We start from the raw sequence: 20,361 nt of genomic DNA, 5'->3' as shown, positions 1-20,361 counted from the left end.
GAACTAATTTTTGTGTTGTCTTAAGCCACTAAGTTTTGGGTAATTTGTTACACAAATTTGTTCAGTAGATAAACTGAATTTCTTTACAAGCTGCATTAGATCTGCTATGGGTGATCTTAAATACAGAGAGGTGTTAGGGATTTAAAGGCACATTTCAAGTAATCGTTTATTGTTTCGTTTTTGCTTTCCACCAAGGAAATTCAATTTCAAGTCAGCGTTCTGAAGCTTTGTACAATATAACTTTTGAAATGCATTTTGTTCTTAATGTTTTCCTAAATGACCTGTTGTTGTCCACAAGAAGAGCACTCTCTTAAGTGCATCTGCAACTCTGAAGGGCAAGGCAACCTGAACTGGAATTCACTGGCACTGTTAAGTCATCTCATCATAGCCCCTTAGACCCCCACCTTCACTACTATTTCTAATTCTTTAGGGTTTCTGGGCCCTGGCAGCTTTTCCCTTTGGGAAAACCAGGACCGGGGAAAAATAATCAAAGAAGTTAATTTGGAAGGGAGGGGGCCTAGGGACCCATTGGATGTTGGGGGTGGAAATCTTATGCTCGTTTGCAAACCACCAGCCCCAACATCCCTTGGGAAACTGAGCCTTGACCCGTTCTCCAGGTGTCCCCGCCCGCTACATTGGCTCCTAGAAAAATCCGCTCTCCTCTCCAAGAGCTCAGGAGAGGATCTCAGCGAAGCGGGAGGCTCTTGTGCCTGCTGGGAGAGGCGGAGCTGAGATTAACCAGCTCCTTGGCGCGTTTCCTCCGAGCTGGGGGAGGTCGAGCACGGACGGGGAGTAGGCGCCCAACTTGGGGGGCCCGTCCGCGGGCGGAGGAGACCGGGAGGTGGGGAGAGCGGGCGGCAAGCCTTGCGGGCACTGCCTCGGAGCGCCGGCGCCTCCAGCATGGAGTGGGAGCTTAACTTTCTGCTCTACCTGGCGCTCTTCTTCTTCTTGCTCTTCCTACTTTTCCTCCTGCTCTTCGTGGTCATCAAGCAGCTGAAGAACTCCGTGGCCAGCACGGCCGGGGCGCTGCAGCCCGGGCGTCTCTCCGTGCACCGGGAGCCCTGGGGCTTCTCCCGCGAGCAAGCGGTGTGACCCTAAGGCGCGAGCGGCCGCCGGCCTGGCTCTCAGCCTCGACTCCCCGGCGCCAGGTCCCGGGGCCAGGCCGGGTTTTAAACTCCGGCAGGTGCGTTCGGGTGTGGGAGGGGTCGGCGGTGGGGCGAGTTGCTTGGCCCCTCGGGGAGGCTCTGGGCTGGAAGCCTGCTCGGCGGCCAGGCTCGGCGGGTGAGGGGGTCGAGGCTGGTGCTGTCCTGGTGCTGTGCCCGCAGGCACCGACCCTCCGCCTTTCCGGGGTGGGGAGCGAGGGAGAAACAGACGTTCAGCCGTTGGGGCCGGGATGGCTTCGGGCACCTGCAAGCTCTTCCTCCCCGCCCCATGCGTTTTAGCTTGTCCGGAAAGAATGAGAACTAAATCATTCAGTTAATTCAATCCAGCCACTGCCAGACCAGATTCGATTCCAAAAATCGCGTGTCAACCTAAATGTCCAAATTATTGAGAGAGTGTGGGCTCTGGGACAGGAAGCGGGAGGAAACCGTGCACCCCTCGAAGTATGCCAAATACTGCTTTCAATGTCTGCGCTTTGCTAGACGCTAACTGGGGTTCCTGTGACGGTGCCCGAGGGGATGCAGTGGCCCTTCTTCCCCGTAATCTCTACTCTTGTAGCCACCGACTCATTGATGCCTTCAGAGCTGCCACAGCAGGTGGATTTAGAATCTGGAGCAGGCGGGAGGGTGAGCGTTAGCGAGTCATTCGGGAGATGCCATGGGGTGGTGAAAAGAGGTGCTGTTTACACATTGTAGGGCAACAGGAAAAAGGAGGACAGGGAGGAGCCAGGCTGTCGTTTCAGGTTGTAAGACTAGACCCTTTGCCAGAATATTGGCAGGCAGCATTAAACATGTTAATGTGCCCTAAGCATCCTCCAGGCAATGTCAGCTGGGGGGAATAACAGTTTCATCTTTCAGATGCTTTTTCCTCAATTTATGTCGTCTCGAGTTCTGGAGTCAAGCTGTTGCCCTGGGTTGGTGCACTGAAGGCCGCCACTGCAGTTACAGCCGGCAAGGAGCGCCCCTGCCCAGAGAGGACCCCAACCACCCGAGTTGGACATTTTCTGCAATGGTAAGCAGGGGGGCCTCCTTGATTTCACTTCGTCCCTGGTTGTAGCTGAACTTCTAAAGACCCAGAGCCTAAAACAGTGAGAGGTTAGGATGGAGGAAGTGGGTGCAATGAAAGGAGTCTCTCTCTCTCTCCCTGTTAGAACCCAATGAGCTTTCTACTAGAACTGAGGCACCCTACTGATTCCTAACTGCAAGAATCAGTGTCTATGCAGAGGAGCATAGAAACTAGGATGGGATGTGAGGAATGTTTACAATTATAATAATCATTTTGGAAAACAGTACAGGGGGTCTTGGAGTTAGTTGAAATACACAATGCAGACGTAATTTGTCTTCAGTAAGGGAAGATTCCGGTTCAGTGATGTTAAGGTGGGATAAGCTGTCCATGTCATGACTGGATATTGAAAACATTTATTAATTTTAGGTACAGGGGTCATGTAGAGAGGATAAAAACAACAAAATACTAAGTTTTGCCTAAGTTGACAATATGAAAGTGAAGTGGAAGATAATTTTGATAATTCAAGGGGAGGAAAAATACTGTCATGTTGGTAAATGATTATGGGAAAAATTTTTTGGCTGAGACATTCAGATATTTTTCCCTACTTCTATTTCATTTTTGTGTTTTTAATGAAGCATAGGGATGTGTGTATATATATTTCTCTTTATATATAGAAGCATATATGTAATTCTCTCTATATAAATAATTCTATATCTCTATCTACCTATCTATACTTCTCTTTATCTGGGCCATAGTACGATTTGTTTTGAATTTCCAGTTTGAATCCTGGAATCAACTGCAGTGACTCTCTCTTGTATTTTGAACAATAGTTCTCTAATTGGTTGAGACCCCTGCAGTGACTTTTAGTTATTGTGTTGGATGATTAATATGGACATTGAAGATGAGTGTGGGAGTAGTTTATTAGCAATTACAGCTGTTTACAAGGATGGAAAACAGTCACTTCATACTTTATAAATAACCAGAAGGCAAATTATTTTAACTACCTCCTTGACTTCTTGAGTTTGTAATACTTTAATCTTCCCAGTGGTGCAGCTGGCATCCAGAGGTTTAAACCTACCCTTACTCTTCTAGAGACAAGACTAGAGAACTCAGGGTGAGTAGTTTGCTGCCATCCCTGTATAAAGCCAAGCCCTGTATGGTTCTACTGACTCTGCTTTCTGTGAAAGGAGTGGTCACTTTTCTATCTTGTGCCTAGTGCCATTTTATAACCCCCGTGTAATCTAATTATTAGTTGCTAAATTCCCATTTGTCTCAGCCAAAAAAGAAAAAAAAGAATATTTATTCCTGTTATTCAATCTCTGCTTGGAACTTGGCCCTAAACTCTGAAAATTAAAGTCCCTCTCATTTGCTCTCAGAACTTGCTGCTGTTAATCTCCTGCCTTGCCTTTGCTTAGTTAGGCACTCTGCTTTTGAATTTTGGACACCCGTATATAAGCTGCCTTTTTCTATTCATTTATTCAACTATCGTTTTTCCAAAACTCAGCAAAGACCGATCTCCTAAATTAGAACTACTTTTGACCTCACTTTTTTTTTTCTATCTGTATATTCTTGATATAATGCTCTGACACCCACAATGGTCTAGATTCCTAGTTTGTATGTGTTGGCTGCTCTATCTGTTGACCACATTCTGATCCTGACTATCACTATACCAAGTCTATTTTTGAAGATGGTATGCATGTGGGCTAGACATTAAAACATTTCAAAAGTCAGGAATGTTTAAAATAACTGCTCATTATACAAATATAACTTGATCATAGAAAATTCTTATGTTCTATTTCCAATGAACAGTTTTTAGGGATTCTTCAGCAATGTTAGAAGCTGAGTTGAATTTCTTACATTATAAGGAAATAGGCCATAATTCAATTATTAGGAAATACTAGTATATTACTTCAAGTTTCCTTATTTCATTGTTGTCTTTAAATTTCAGTTGTTTGAAATGACTTCAAATTTTATTAAGATAATCTTGATTGTTTCTCTGATTTCCAAACCTGTAAGTGCAATGAATCAGCAGTTCCGCTTGGAAAGATAACCATTTTAAGTTGAATGAGAATGACATCACACTTACACCTGCAAAGTCTGAAATGTCTAATAAAGTAGATTCCTATGTTTGAACTTCAATTTTGGGGCACAGCTGTACATGCAGGACGGATGCCATCTGGTGCAGCTCCACAGAAAAAGAGATAAAATTTACCCAGAGTGTGCCATGCACTGGCTTTTCTGGGAATGACAAGGTGCCAGGATTTGTTTTTGGTTCATTTGCAGGGGTGGAAACTTGGAACTAGGTGAGTAAAATACATGCAATATCTCCATTTATAGCTTGACATTTTGTATTTCCAATTTTGTTTATACTTTCAAAATAAGTGCAAAAGAGTTAACTTTTAAAAATGCCCCCCCCCAAATAAAAAAATGCCCCCAAATTTAAACATTGTAACTAGTTAAAACATTTAGGATAGTGGGAAATGTTTACTTTTTCTAACTCATAACTACTAAGCTAGGGACTTTTAGAATACTAATGGTACTAATGCAGTACATGGAACATATTTACAGAGTAAATATGTACTTTGGTTTTAATTTCTATAGCTACTCTGAGGTAGATGTGCTTATTTAAGCTAAAACCACAATTAAAACTCTGGTATCATTAGCAAATCACTGTCAGGTGTCTGTGTCACATACAAGGGAAAGTTAGAAATTAAGATCTGCAGATCTTTGAGGTTAATTTTTTGGTGGGGAGGTTTGAATCAGTGGAATAAATTCTCAACTCTACATTTCTTACTGTGTCCACACAAAATAAAATTATAGATTAAATAATGACCTGATTAATTATCTGAGTAGTTAGCATCTTAGTACGTAGGAATGGGGGCAATCAGAGGGCAGACGTGTGCTTAGAACCATAGTCAGAACATAATAGGCACTCAGAAAAAGACTTCCTGATGAATTAAGCTAAAAATCCTCTTATTCCCTTTAATAGTAGCTATTTTATGTAATAACCCTAATGATTTCTTCCACCATTGTGTTGTATAGACATGGGTAGGTTGAAGTTAAATTTTTTTAAAAAAAATTTATTCATGAGAGACACAGAGAGGCAAAGGCATAGGCAGAGGGAGAGTAGGCTCCCTGTGGGGAGCCTGTTGCAGAACTGGATCCTAGGATACTGGGATCATGACCAGAATGGAAGGCAGGCGCTCAACCACTGAGCCACTCAGGAGCCCCTGAAGATAAATTTTTTTACTTAACTTTTGTTTTATTAGTATGACTCTATGAGGTTACTTGAACTTTATTGAATATATATAGATTCTTCAGGCAAGTTGGGTTTTTTGTTTTGTTTTGTTTGTTTTACATTAAAATGGAAATCTTGCTTTCCTATTGGGAATTAAGATGGATTGCTATCTCAGTAATAGAGGAGGAAGTTACTGGACCAAACTGTAGCTTATACATATAAGAATAGTATAGTAGGAGTTTTGTTTTGTTCTCATGTGTCAAGGAGGTTAGCTCACAGATGTCAGGGTCAAGGTAGCCCCTGAGGTTCCTCTGGCTTTTCCCTTAGGTTCCAAGATGGTTGCTGCAGCTCCCCCAAGAAGTTGAAGGAAACTGAAAGGGAAAACAGGGCGCATCATTTTGATTCTGCTTCCTCTTAAAGAGCTTTCTCAGAAGCCTGACAACTTTTACTTACATCTCATTGGCTAGACTGTCATATCTGCAAGGTTGCATGAGAACTGTTGTTTTTGTAGCTGGACATATGACTGCCTTCGACAAAAAAATCTGAGGAGATCTAAGGAAAAAAGATCGATGGTGGATCTTTGGGGGAACGAACTAGCAATCTGTGCCCTGGCTACAAAATACAGTTTTAAATGAACATGATGATTGAAAGAGAACAAAATTGTAGCTCATTCACAATTAATAGTACTCCAAGCAACACTGCTCTGCTCAGAGGGTGAGCAGAGTGAAGACATCCTAGGTTGTTTTCTTGAAACACCTGCCAGGACTGGCTTTCCCAGCCAGCCAGTATGGTTGCCCCACATCAGGATTTCCTAGAAGAGGACCCTGGGAACCTGTACACTTCCTTGAAGGACATAATCTATAGAAGTTTGGAATGGGAGAAAGAATGCACTACCTTGCTGCTTTCCCATCTGCTTCATGTATCTCTAATTTTCCTTACAGATTTTTGGTAGCGTCTAGTTTGTGTTTGATCCCTGGAAAGGGATCATCCCTTTCATACATAGGAGAAGGTAATCTGTGTAAAGAAAGGCTACTTTACTCCTTTCTGTGACTCCACCACCCATCTAGGAATATCCTGGGAGAAGAATTGCTTCTCAAAGCTGATTCCATAATCAGCCTACATCCTGCCTAAGCAAAGGAAGAAGAAACACTTCCCACATCCCAAGGCTGTCCAAAAGAACTTTCTGTGATGACAGAAATGTTCTATATTTTCACTGTCCAATATGGTAGCCACTAGCCATGTGTGTCTAGTGAATGCTTGAAATGTGGCTAGTGTGACCGAGGAAGTAAACTTTCATTTTATTTAATTTTAAAACATTAAAATGTTAATAACCATATGTGGCTAGTGGCTGTTGTGTTGTGCAGCACAGTACACAACCTTCTTTTTCTTGTGTTTTATAACCACCTGGGAAGGGTTTGAGCCAGTCATGTGCTTGATGTTCCATGGTCTTCATTATTCTACTTGGTCTTTGAACTTGTGTCCCAGGGAAAAGGAAAAATGGAATCTTGGAACTAAATTCAAGATGTTAACTTGACATCTATACATTGTATGTATTTCTGTATAAATGGAATGATCTCCTGGGAATAGGTCCTGTGATTGATTTTTGTGACAATTGATGATGGAAAAATGGTGGTTGTATTGGTCCACCTAACATTCCTAGTGAATATTATGTGTTCCTAGTCAGAGTGAGTCAGCAGGAATCATTTTGCTCTGTTGCACAATTCATTCTGGTTTATTTTTGTAATATTGTGGCTGCTAAATGATTATTCCATGTGTGTTTTTCAAAATACTTAGTGGTTTATATTTTTTAAAAGGCTGTGAAATAAAAAAATATATGTAACTCAGTTATTGTGTGTGTGAATTATTCTTACCCATAATTTTTAAAGAGATAGGATGAGATTAATGGACAGAAGGAAACATTTATTTTTATATCAGATTTTTTAATGGGCATGTCTGTATGTCAATTTATCTTTTAAAAATATTAAATAATATTTTCATCATATTCAGAGTTTGGGTAAAATATTAGGGTGGTAATGGTATTGGGGTAATTTTTTCCTGGTTGTTTTTCTATGCCAAACATCACTTGGATCTTGTTTCTCTACAGTGCCCTGTTTGGGGTTGTCTTTTATTATTGAGTTATAGGAATTCTTGATATATTGATTTATTGCATATGTACATTTAAAAAACATATTTTATCTATTTATTCATGAGAGACACACAGAGAGAGGTAGAGACACAGGCAGAGAGAGAAGCAGGCTCCTCTCAGGGAGCCCAATACAGGATTCGATCCCTGGACTCTGGAATCTTGCCCTGAGCCAAAGGCAGATGCTCAACCCTGAGCCACCCAGGTGTCCCAATGATATATATGCTTTAAAGCAATTTTATCCTAGTTTGTGGCTAGCCTATTCATTTTCTTAGCAATGTCTTTAAAAGAGATAGCTTGAATTTTGAAATTACATGTATCCACCTTTTTAAAAAAATATTTTATTTATTTATTCATGAGATACAGAGAGAGAGAGAGAGAGAGGCAGAGACAAGGCAGAGGGAGAAGCAGGCTCCACGCAGAGAGACTTGACATGGAACTTGATCCTGGGTCTCCAAGACGGAGCCCTGGGCTGAAGGTGGCGCTAAACTGCTGAGCCGCCCAGGATGCCCTGTATCCACCTTTTTATGTTTATTGCTTTCTAGTTGCTCTCTAAGAGACTTTTGCCTATCTTTAGGTCACAAAAATAGTCTATGCTTTTTTTCTCTACTAGAAGCTTTACAGCTTTAATTTTTACTATATCTGCTACCCATCTTAAATTAATTATTGTGTAGAATGAGATGAAGATTAAAATTCTTTTTTCTACCCATTTCTTGAGAAGACTTTTCCCTCCCCATTAGATTGCTTTGGCATCCTCATAAAAAATAAAATGATCATGTAAGCGTGGGAATATTTCTGGGCTCTCTGTTGACTTCCACAGGGTCATTCTCATCTATTACAACACTGTCTTGATTACTGTCGTTTTATAATCAGTCTTGGTATTCACTACAAAATGTTATCGAATCTGAACTTTAATAATAAACTACTAAAGTCTCAGTCTACGTGCAAAAAGGGGCTCCAGTAATTTCAGTTGAAAATGGTCAAATGCAATAAGAGAACCCCACCCCAATACCACGCTTCTTTTATTCTTGATCCTAGTTCTACCCTGATTCTAGATTTGGAGTAGTACGTGGTGAAAAGGGATGTCCTTGTGTTTCTACTTACCTGCTTAACTAGTAAATATCTTTTTTTCCCTGTCTTTAGAATTGAGAGCAAACTACTTTTAAAAGGGACCATATTTTCTACCATATAGAAAGCTAAAGTGATGCAAAGCAAAACAAAGCACAGAAGTTCATGTGTTGCTAAAATCTCATCTTTGTTATTAATATAGTATTAACCACAGGTTGAACTGCCTGGCTCAGTATTAGGACATCCATTTTGATGTTTACCCTAACCTCAGCGGTATATTTGAATGTTTGGATATCTGATCATGCGTCTTAGAAATTTATCTAGGGTAATTTGATTGGTACCATGACCCATGCCCCTTTTTACTTGCACGCAGTTTTCCAGACACTACTTCTTGTCCTGTACACATCTCAACTTGGAACTCACTGCAGAGTCTCAACCCATTAGAGGAAAAGTGAACGGTCCCCTCCATCTCCAACTATGTAATCTCAGTCCCTCCTTGGAGCTAGCTGTTAACAGCTTGAGGTATATCTTTTGAAATGAGTTTCTGTGTATTTGCCACTCATAGTTATCCAGTCACATTCATTCACATTTGCATGCAGATACACAAAAGGTTTTTTTTTTTAATATAGATGATGTCAGAGTATTGAGAGTCTACAATTTGCTTTCTTCTCTAATATGTTGTGGCAGGTTGTATTTTCCAAAAGATGACCAGAACAGTGTCTCCCATTTCACACGCTCTTACAATATGATTTGACATTGAGTTGGAGAATCTATATCCCCTCTCTTTGAATTTGGGCAGGCTTGTGACAACAGAAAGAAATGACACTGTCTGACTTAAGAAGCTAGGTCAGAAAAGCAATGCAATTTCCCCATTGTTTGATGAAATACCCACATTTGGAGCCCTGATTTCCCATTAAGATTGAATTATCCTGAGGCCATCATCATTCTCTGAAGAAGCCCATGCGGAGAGGCCCTGTGTAGGTGCTCTACTCCAGAGCCCCAGCTAATGAATGACTCCCAGTTGAGGCCCTAGACTTTATGGAGTAGAGACCAGCCAGGCTCACTGGACCCTGTCTGAATCCTAATTGTTTTAAGTCACTAAGTTTGGGAGAGTTCATTACAACAATAGTAACTGGAACATATGTTTTAAAACTTTTCATGAAAATAGAATCATCCTTATTGTTTTAAATTGTTGCAGAGAATCCTCAGCAATTCATTTAACAGATGGGCTATTGATGAACATTAAGTCTGTTGCAAATTTTTCTAAGATTGTATTCACAGAAGTATTTCTGGGTCAAATGGTTTGGAAATCTTAAGAGTCAGTAGATACAGACAGTCTCCATCCTAAATGACTGTGCCAGAATATATCAATCCACTCTCCACAGTACTGACAGTATGGGTCTTTTAAAAATTTGCCATTATAGTGAATAAAAAATACAATAAAACCTTATAGGTTTGATTTGAAACATTATGAGGGATTTGTTCCTCTTGTGTTTGTTTGGTTTTAAGGGTGGCAAGGGGCAGAAAGAGAGAGAAAGAGAGGGAGAAAATATTAAGGAGGCTCCATGCCCAGCATGAACTTAACGTGTGGTTCTATCTCACCACCCTGAGATCATGACCTGAACCAAAATTAAGAGTCAGACGCTTAACTGATGAGCCACCCAGGCACCCCTGTTTCTCATGTTTTATGTTTATTGGCCACTTTAATTTCTCCTTCTCTATATGTCTATTCAAATCCTTTACCCATTTTTAATAGGTTGTTTATATATATAGTACAGATATATAATGGCTATAATACAGATATATAATGAATATTTCAAAAGACCATAGATATCAAATAATTAAATATATACATACAGTTATTAGTCACTTGTCAGTTGAAAGTTGAAATTGTTTTCTCCTGGTGAGTTGTGTATGTTTTAACTTTGTTTTATTTGTTTATTTTATTTATTTATTATTTTTCAAATTTTTATTTAAATTCTAGTTAGTTGACATATAATATTGGTTTCCACAGTAGAATTTAGTGATTCATCACTTACATATAACACCCAGTATCATGAGTGCCCTCCTCAATACCCATCTCCCTCCATCAACCCTCAGTTTCCCATAGCTAAGTCCCTATAGTTTTCTTCTTCCTTCCTTCTTTTCCTTTCTTTTTTTTCTTTTCTCCTTCCTTCCTTCCTTCCTCCCTCCCTTACTTCCCCTCCCTTTTCTTTCTTTCTTTCTTTCTTTCTTTCTTTCTTTCTTTCTTTCTTTCTTTCTTTCTTCTTTCTTTCTTTCTTTCTTCTTCTTCTTCTTCTTCTTCTTCTTTCTTCTTCTTTCTTCTTCTTCTTCTTCTTCCTTCCTTCCTTCCTTCCTTCCTGCCTTCCTGCCTTCCTTCCTTTCCTTCCTTTCTTCCTTCTCATATATTCATCTGTTTTATTTCCTAAATTCCACATATGAGTGAAATCATCTGCCTTTCTCTGACTGACTTATTTTGCTTAGCATAATATACTCTTCCTCCATCCACATCATTACAAATGGCAAGATTTCATTATTTTTGATGGCTGAGTAATATTCCAGTGTGTGTGTGTGTGTGTGTGTGTGTGTGTGTGTGTGTGTGTGTGACAACTTCATCCATTTGTCAGTCAATGGACATTTTAGTCTCTATCCATAGTTTGGCTATTGTTGATAATGCTGCTATAAACACTGGGGTGCATGTACCTCTTCGAATCAATATTTTTGTATCCTTTGGGTAAGTACCTAGTAGTGCAATTGCTGGATCATAAGATAGTTATATTTTTAACTTTTTGAGGAACCTCAATACTGTTTTCCAGAGTGGCTATATCAGTTTAACTTTGTTTTTTATTTCATCGTCCTCTGTATATACATACTGTTTAATCTCCATAACAATACACTGTAGTAGAACAATTATCTCCCTAATTTTATCTTCATTATTCAAAAATTTCTTGACTATTGTGCAGTGTGTGTGTGTTTCACATAAGAAGTTAAGAATCAATTTATCAATTTCCGTTAAACAAAATTCCTTTGGATTTTGGTTCGGATTGCATTGAATTTCTACCTCAATTTTGGGGAAAAAAATTGACACCTTTTTTGTATACTTTAGTGATGGCTTAGATTGTTTGTTTCATATGGGCAATCTTGGATATTCCCGATTAAGTTTATGTTTAAGCATTTTATAGTTTTGGTTGATAATATATAGAGGATATTTAGTAGTTATTGCTCATAAAAGAAGGCAATTGATTTTTTAAAAAGTTTTTATTTATTTATTCATGAGAGACACAGAGAGAGAGAGAGAGAGAGGCAGAGACAGAGGGGGAGAAGCAGGCTCCCTGTGGGGAGCCTGATGTGGGACTCGATCCCAGGACCCTGGGATCATGCCTTGGGCCGAAGGCAGACGCTCAACTGCTGAGCCACCCAGGCATCCCGAAAGCAATTGATTTTTGTACATCATCTTATATCTGGCTCCTTATTAAACTCTTCTGTTCATTGTAATAATAATTTTTCACTGATTTTCACCTGGATTTCCTAGGTAGTCAGTCATACTGTACAAATACTGAGTTTTATTTCTTTGCAACCTGAATTAATGCAGTTTATTTCATTTCTTTTCATTTAATCAGGACCAGGACAGCTAGCATGATGTTGAATACTACTGGTGATAATGGGCATTCTTGTCTTTTATCTTATTACTAATTTAAATGATTATACTTCTAATGCTTAACCTTTAAGTATTATATTTGCTACAGGTTTCATATATTTTCTCATCATTTTTTCCTTTTCATTTTTTCTTGGGAATGCTTGTTTTTTTTTCTGACTTGTTTTCTTTTTCTCAACTATATGTTGTGAGCAGCTTTCCAAATCCAGAAGTATATAAATAAATAATTTTAAATGTCTGCATAATATTTCATTGAATACACATACTAACATTTATTTACCTAACATTGTATTAATAAACAAGTATATATATGTAATATGTTAATATATATAAGCTACACTGCTTTAGAATCTCTGTACAAACAATGTTCACATCTGTTTGATTCTTGGCAGTTGGATAGCTTGTGTAAATGTAGTTATCTAACTGACTTTATTGTACAAATTCTTAAGGCCTGAATTGCCCTCCAGAAAGGATACACCAATTTATGCTGCCATCAACATGAATGAGTATGCCCATTTCCCTCTACCCCTGTCAACTCTGTGTTTTGAGGATTTTTTTTTGAGGATTTTTTTAATCTACAAATTTGATAGGTAAAAAAGTGATTATTTGTTGCTTTTATTAGCATTAATTTTGGTATTAGTTTCAACATTGATAATTTCTCTTTCTTCTTTTGTGAGTTGCTATTCATATCTTGCCCTGTCTTCCTATTGGTGCATTCTTTAGTTCCTTATTGATTTTTTGTTGATATTTACTTTTATTCCCTTGGAGAATGTTATTTTATTTATAAATAGGAAAACAATGAGGCTAAATCACACTCCCCTCTCTAATTTCCATTCTCCATTTCTTCTTTATGGTCACTAGGTTCTTATGTATACTTCTGGATTTATGAAATATATATTCATGCATATATATCCTTTTTACTCACACAAATGAAGCTACACTATTTGCATGTTGTTTTGTATCTTACATTAAAAAATGTAACAAATATTCCCTATTCATTTATTCAGTAAATATTTATTGAGCACTCACTATATACCAGGCACAATCCTAGTCACTTGGTATATATCGGTGAACAACAAAAAAATAATTCCTTCCCTCATGGAGCTTACTTACATTCTGTTTGTAGGGCTGCCTGTTTTTAGCTGTTCTATAGTATTCCATGTTACAGGAAGCATAATTCACTTATCCAACTCGTTCTTAATAGATATTTAGTTGTTTCTAGGCATTTGCTATTACCAACAATGCTACATAATTTTTTGACATAAATCTTGAATCAATATGTCCATATATCTTATAGGGAGAGAGAGAGAGAGAGAGAAGCAGGCGCCCCGCAGGGAGCCCTATGTGGGACTCGATCCTAGGACTGAAGGATCAGAACCTGAACTGAAGGCAGATACTCAACCACTAGGCCACCCAGGCATCCCAAGAATTTCATTTTTCTTTCTCATTTTTAACTTAAATGATCTCCCAGTGATAATTTGTGGATTTCTCTCATCCTCTATTGGGTAGCTCTAACCTGTTTAAGAGGTATTACTTAAAAACAAGCCATGGAGCCAGACTCTTGCATTTATATCCCAGGCCCATCACCTCTCTGTGCTTCAGCTTACCATCTGAAAAGTAGAGACAATAATACTTGCAAAATACCTTGAACATATGTGACCATATGTGACATATAGTACGTGCTCAACAAATGTTAGCTAGTCTTTCTATTCAACAAGGTATACTTCTTCCATCATTTTATTTTAGGTGATTGCCCCATCTCACAATAGCTGCTTTTGTCTAATACAAGCATTTGTTTTTCCTTGCTGAAATTTCAAGTTGATTTATAACCTATGTTTTGTTAATTTGTATGTAGACATGTGAGTTTGTAGTACTGTCCCCACTTCAATATCTTGTGGGTTTTTTGTTTTGTTTTTGCCAAGACTTGTTAGTCTGCTCCAATGCTATTGCCCTTCTCATGTCATACCTGGTATTCTCTGTAGGTGTATAGTTTTATCTTCCCTTCCACATGTCCGATTGGTACTTTCCTGCCAAGTGTATTCCTTCCACCCCATGCAAACCCACTCCAGCCTGCAGAAGCCCACTGTCCCAGAAATCTAAATTCATTCCTACTCATAAAGGAAGCTGGCTGGTCATCCCTCACATCCTTCTTTATCTTGCAAAGTCACAGCTTTTATCTGGAAGTCGAGATAAAAATGCATCCTGTGCTCTGGGGTTTTTCAGCTTTCTGTCCAGAACTTTAAAATGCACAGAAAGACATTTTGGAGAGTTCCACCTGTATTCTATGAACCATTAGCAGTTAGTAGTACTAAGAGGATTTAATCATTGTTGGCAGACTCTGACCTAACTTGGATATAATCAAGAGCCAAAAATACATGGGCACATGGATAATGAGGATCTGAGTAGTCAGGAAGGAGAGAGATGCAAGGTTAGGTTCTAAATATTTCCAGTGTGAACTTTCTGATGTTCGGGAGGGTCTGAAGGGTTATCCACTCATTATGTTTGTGAGGTTTCTGCCTACCACGGCAGCTGAAGGTGCTCCCAGGGTCTCCACACATCTGCCCTCTCCAGTGTAGGTTCTGTGATGAAGAACAAGGGCAGCAGGGACTGCGGTGTTTTTCATATTCATTATACCTAGAGCTTTTATTTCATGTAGAGAGTCTGTGAATTATAATAGACACCTTTTCCATATGTATAATCTTAACCAAGTCCTTTCTCCTGTAGGAATTTATGATGTATAACAAGACGAGAGCTCAAACCTCAGATGTGAGCTTCTCACCACATTCATTAAATTTCTAGCCTCTCTATTTTCATATGTGAAACTTTTGTGCTAGGAGAGGGAGGCTGCCTTGAGTATTTCATCTTACCCCTTAGATCTGCCCTCAAAAGTCACAGTTCCCTTCAAAAATGGGCTTTGCATAGTCTTTTGATGATCTCCACTGGCACCCACCACATGTCTTCCTCTTAGAGGAATGATAATACGAGTGTCTGTAATGTTAAGTATTTACCATGTAGCAGGCACTGTGCTCATTTGTGGTTACCAGTCCTGACAATACCCTTGAGGAGAGTGCTGTTATTATGCTGATTGTTTTCCCCAAACCTGCTTTCCTTTTCCTCCTTTGCACCCACAGCATATGACGTCCCCAAATCACTCGGCTTTGGGTCCCGGGGCTCTCTGCTGTGACCAGAGGACTTGGCAGCCTCCCTTTGGGGGACAAATTGCCATTCTGATCTAAACTATTCAGCGCATGAGCTCTTATGGCCACCAGGTGGGAGTATTGGGATTATAAAGAACTCTCCAGTAAACAGGTTCAGTGCAATTGTGTGGAGACCCACCTGGAATAGTCTGCTTGTGATTTTAATAGGTAAAATACCTTTCTAAATCAAAGCCAAATTTCTTTTGTAAAAGCACATTTTAAGTATTTCAAGATACCAGAAAGTGAATTTCTCAGGAGCATTGCACTGTTTTGAAGATTTTCTACATGTTGGAACTCTACACACACCCACCCTTGAGCATAAACATCCTTAGATTTACAGTTATTATTAATTCTAATGGTTTCTATGAATGCATAGTTTAGGGTTTCCTAGGCTGGTGCTCCTCACATTTGCTCCCAGTGGCAGAGGAGGGACAGAAAACATGTCTCCCAAGAACTGTGGACTCGCCTACAATGGCCTCTGGGGAAAAATACTGCCTTTGAAGATTCAGGTTTCACTTCACAAGTTGTGCAGTTTTTAATATATATCAATGTTTTTAATTACAAAAATGACATTAAGGAACACAGCCATGGCTGGGAAATGTGGCACACTTATCCCACAGTCAGTTTTGAGAGACTGGCATTAAGATTTCTAGAAGGACAGGAAAAGAGTAGACATGCCAATAGGGAGCTCTTCAATGAATGTCTCCCTTGGGATTTCCAGGTGGTTATCTTCTGTGATGTTTCACTTCTATTTGTTGCATCTGGGCCTTGCATATTTGTTTTTATTAATAGTTTGGCTGTTTTTCCAATAAGCATGGTCTTACAAAAACAGGGCTCAAATTTTGGCCTTTGGTAATGCCCTTTCTTCAATTCCCAGGATTACACTCACTCTTACTTTCATGATAACTCCAGACTCCTTCCTAAATTAAGCCCCCCGGGATTTTTTTTTCAAGATAAAAATACTTGTATTATAACAGACACCATACTACAAGTGCATTTGAAATTAGCAATGCCTAACATTTTTTCCCTTGACATTTGTCTTCCAACGATTTCACAGTGCTTCAGGGTCAGTTGAAACAGGGGAAGAATCTCAGGGAAGAATCCTTCACATCATAATAGGACCATTGGTGATAATGTCTCTCAGTTCTTTCCAAATCCATAAAGATACATTTCCTGATGAGTGATTGAGCTCGGGGTCCAAGTCTTTGTTCTTCTCTGTCGGATATACTTGGACACAAACTCGAGCTTGTAAATAAACCCTCGCGTGTTTGCATGGGTGTCCGCTTCTCAGTGGTATCTCAGATTTCTGATGAGACAACTTTCTTATTTCCACACTGTTCATGTTGTGAGACTTTTTTGTTTTAAAAATAACTAATGTATATAGCAGTCCTGCGACTTTTAGAACAAATTTAAAACCATTCTCATACAAGATCATCACAAATGAGAGGAGAAAAGCATGACTAATAAAAACTATACTATTAATATTTATAATAATAATATTAATAATGATGGTGATGAAAAATGACATATGAAAAGAAGCCAGGGAGAATGTTAGTTCATAGGATCTTGATTCAGGGCCCATTCTTTATCTTCAGACATCCTGAATTTTTGCCAAACTCAAAACAGAAACGACTCTGATGACTGGAAACACATTTTGGTGAATTAGCACATTAGCACAATTAGAAGTGCATTGCTGCTTTATAGTTTTATTTCAAGCTCTCTTTTACTCCCCCCCACCCCCTTTTATATTCTTTATTATCTAGTATCTTTGAGATGTTAGAATTAGTACATATCTGCAGGCAGGATGCTGCAGAATGCTTTGTCAACATGACTGACACAGGAACTTATTATCTTCATTGATTTCTTTTTTTTTAATTTTTATTTATTTATGATAGTCACACAGAGAGAGAGAGAGAGGCAGAGACACAGGCAGAGGAAGAAGCAGGCTCCATGCACCGGGAGCCCGATGTGGGATTCGATCCCGGATCTCCAGGATCGCGCCCTGGGCCAAAGGCAGGTGCTAAACCACTGCGCCACCCAGGGATCCCCCTCTTCATGTGATTTCAGTATAGGATTAACTCAGGGAGGTCAAATGTTTATTGAAAATGCCATGTTCTATGACTTTCATGTTACCAGTTGTGGTAGACTGTATTATTTGTTCAAAACATTGTTTCTACAGAATCCCTCACTGGGGAGGGAGTTGAATCTGTCAGCCTTGGCCTCATACCTTACTTTGGCCAATGTGACATGTGCCTCATTCAAGACAATGCTTTAAGAGCCACCTCACCATTTACTCCCTGCTCTTCCCCTCTGCAATGAGAACAACATCTCCTTCCATCTGGATCCTGGGGGGAGAAAATCATGTGAAACAGAGCCACAGCATATCCTTATATGGCAGAAACAAATCTCTTTTGTTAGTCACTGAGATCCTGGGATCATTTGTTGTAACCTAACAATGGCTATGTGATGTACCAGTGAAATCTTTATCAGGCCATTTTACCTATCCATGAACAATGGTAGTTGGTCCTACACATAGTGTTTCTGTATTATATATTAGTCAACGCAAAAGCAAATTTAGCTGGAGATCAGTAGCCATTGATTATGTTCAGCAAAATCCTTTTTTAAATTTTACTTTTGAATACATATGTATTCATAGGATATGTAGAGTCTAATTTTTCCATATTCTTCCCCTTCCACTACAAGTTTTTAGACAAGCCCCATAACTAGGTTTGGTATACAGACACATAATACATTGTCTAATCAACTAGTTTTCCCAGCATAGTTATATGGTATGATGAAGCAGCCAAGATTCCTGGGTTTCAAGGGGCTGTAGGTCGGGTTCCCTGGAGAGAAGAATTTGAGATGGAGATGAGTATATAAGAAGTTTACTAAGGAGAGCCCTTGGAGTGAATACTTATGGAAGGGAAGCAAAAGGAAGGGAAAGGAACATGATCGAGCACAAAGAAAATTTGAGTCATAATGTAGTCTGGACTCACCCAACCTCACAAGGAGTTGTAAAACTGGGGTGGGCCTTCAGAGTTGTCTCAAGTTGCGATGGTTTTGTGGGTGAGGTGGAAACTTTATACTGTACATTAACCAGTCATTAGATGTGGACTTCCTGAGGGTGCACGACCTCAGGCAAGGCAACTCTCTAGCTGAGGTAATCCCCACAGAGGGCTGACAGCTCGAATCTCTGCTGACCACACTCTGAAATTCTGGGGGAATAAGTCCTTTGTCTCAAAGGGGTCCTGGATGGCACACCACTGCCTCCCCTGAAATCCTCCCTTTGGGCTGCTCAGATTCATTTCATTATGAAAGTTCCGGGAGCAGATCTTCCAGGATTTTGTTAAGCTTCTTTCCTGAGGGAAACTTAAAAGAGGAAGATTGTCGGGGTGTGAATGACAGCCCCTGTTGCTGTCATTGGTCTTAGAACTGCAACTGGAATTCACTCTTGCTCCCTTGTGATCCAGTCTAGGTGACTCTCATTCTCAGCTTCTCTGCTGGTTGCTGACAGCCTGCCTACCATCATGATTTTGTCTCTGGTGACCATGACCTCCTCAGGCTGTGGCTTGAATATTTGTCCGTTTACTATCAAAATTGAACAAGGGAGTACACAGAGGAGCTCATCATGTAACAGTAGCTCTTACCTCCTCTTCATGATTGGAGTTGGTTATCTCAGCCAGGTTGTAGCTCCATTTCTTGTTTGCTAGTCTCTCATCAAGAGGGTCCCAAAGTGTCAGCTATAACTTATGGGACTCTTGCTGTGTCCTGTGGGGAAAGTTTGCCCTTTGTAAATTATGACCTCTAAACCTGCAGAACCCAGAACTGGCAGGACAGTAAGCACAAATTCTCCAAGTGGATTACTGAGAGTTATAGCAAATAGGCCATTTCTGCTTTCATCCCTTGATTCCTGGACCCGTGTAGTCTACTTATTGGGGGGCACAATACAATATAAGTCATCTGATAATGTTTATTGCAGGATCCTGGAGGATACTGCCCTATCTTCCAAGACTTTGGAGAGTGATATGTGCTAATAAGAAATAAAATAAAATAAAATAAAATAAAATAAATAAAATAAAATAAAATAAAATAATAAAATAAAATAAAATAAAATAAAATAAAATAAAATAAAATAAAAAAAGCAGAGAGGCAAAGGGAAGTATAGGATGGAATGTTAAAATTGTAGAGTAGCCTAGGCAGGCCTTTCCTAACAGTGACATTTGAGTAAAGATCTAAAGGAAGAGAGAAATCTAGGGTAATTTTATTCCAGACTCGGGGAGCAGAAAGTGCCAGGCCTGTGGTAGTAGTCTTCCTGGCATGAAGTGGTCAGTGTGCCAAGAGTGGGGAAAGAGAAGCATGGTGTCAGTGGATGACATTAGAGTGGTGATAGGTGACCATATCATGTAGGGTCTTAGAAGTTGTTGTAAAATGTTTGCTTGTACTCTGAGTGAACTGAGGAAGCACTGGAAAATCCTGAGGTAAGAAATCCTATGATATGACTTAGGTTTTACCAGAATCTCTATGACATGTTATTGAGGATAGACCAAAAGGGAAAAGGGGGAAGCAGAGATACCAGTTACAAGGCTGTAACCTTAAAGGTATAAGGTAAGAGATGGTGGTGGTTGGACCAAGCCAGAGACTGAACCAGATGCACTCCATGTTCAGAATCCGGGCAAATGAGAAGGATCCAGCAAAAGAGACGGAGCAGGAGCAGTTCAGAGATGGGAGAATCCAGGCCAGAGAGCCATCTTGGAAGCCAAGTGAACAGGGTGCTTGAAGAAGAGACACAGAAGGAATGAAGTAGCCAGGCATAAGTTCTTGGGGACTTTTATCAGGGTTGGTTCTCTGGACTGTTTAAATCTCCATATTTAGAATAGTGTTAGAAAATGCCATG

The 20,361-nt window shown here is 39.6% G+C and overlaps 1 protein-coding gene across 2 annotated transcripts; it reads left to right on the top strand.

Moving 5' to 3' along the window:
- The first annotated feature begins 571 nt into the window (after nt 1–571).
- On the top strand, nt 572–7,239 carry SMIM43 (small integral membrane protein 43). Of its 2 annotated transcripts, none has more exons than XM_041758009.1 (3): nt 572–1,183; nt 2,006–2,172; nt 5,732–7,239. In XM_041758009.1, the coding sequence occupies exon 1, from the start codon at nt 901–903 to the stop codon at nt 1,090–1,092; it is 192 nt and encodes a 63-aa protein (XP_041613943.1). In that variant the 5' UTR covers nt 572–900; the 3' UTR covers nt 1,093–1,183; nt 2,006–2,172; nt 5,732–7,239. The 2 variants fall into 2 exon arrangements, with proteins under 2 accessions (XP_041613943.1, XP_041613944.1); XM_041758010.1 differs by having other exon boundaries at nt 573–1,183; nt 2,019–2,172.
- The last annotated feature ends 13,122 nt before the right edge of the window (nt 7,240–20,361 follow it).

This window comes from Vulpes lagopus, chromosome 6, assembly GCF_018345385.1.
Source record: "Vulpes lagopus strain Blue_001 chromosome 6, ASM1834538v1, whole genome shotgun sequence".
Lineage (NCBI taxonomy): Eukaryota > Metazoa > Chordata > Mammalia > Carnivora > Canidae > Vulpes > Vulpes lagopus.
The sequence above is the reverse complement of the archived record's forward strand: the minus strand, read 5'-3'. Positions and strand labels throughout refer to the sequence as shown.

Excerpts from the sequence above, each read along its gene's own strand:
- SMIM43 (XM_041758009.1), top strand. The coding sequence starts at position 901 with ATGGAGTGGGAGCTTAACTTTCTGCTCTACCTGGCGCTCTTCTTCTTC.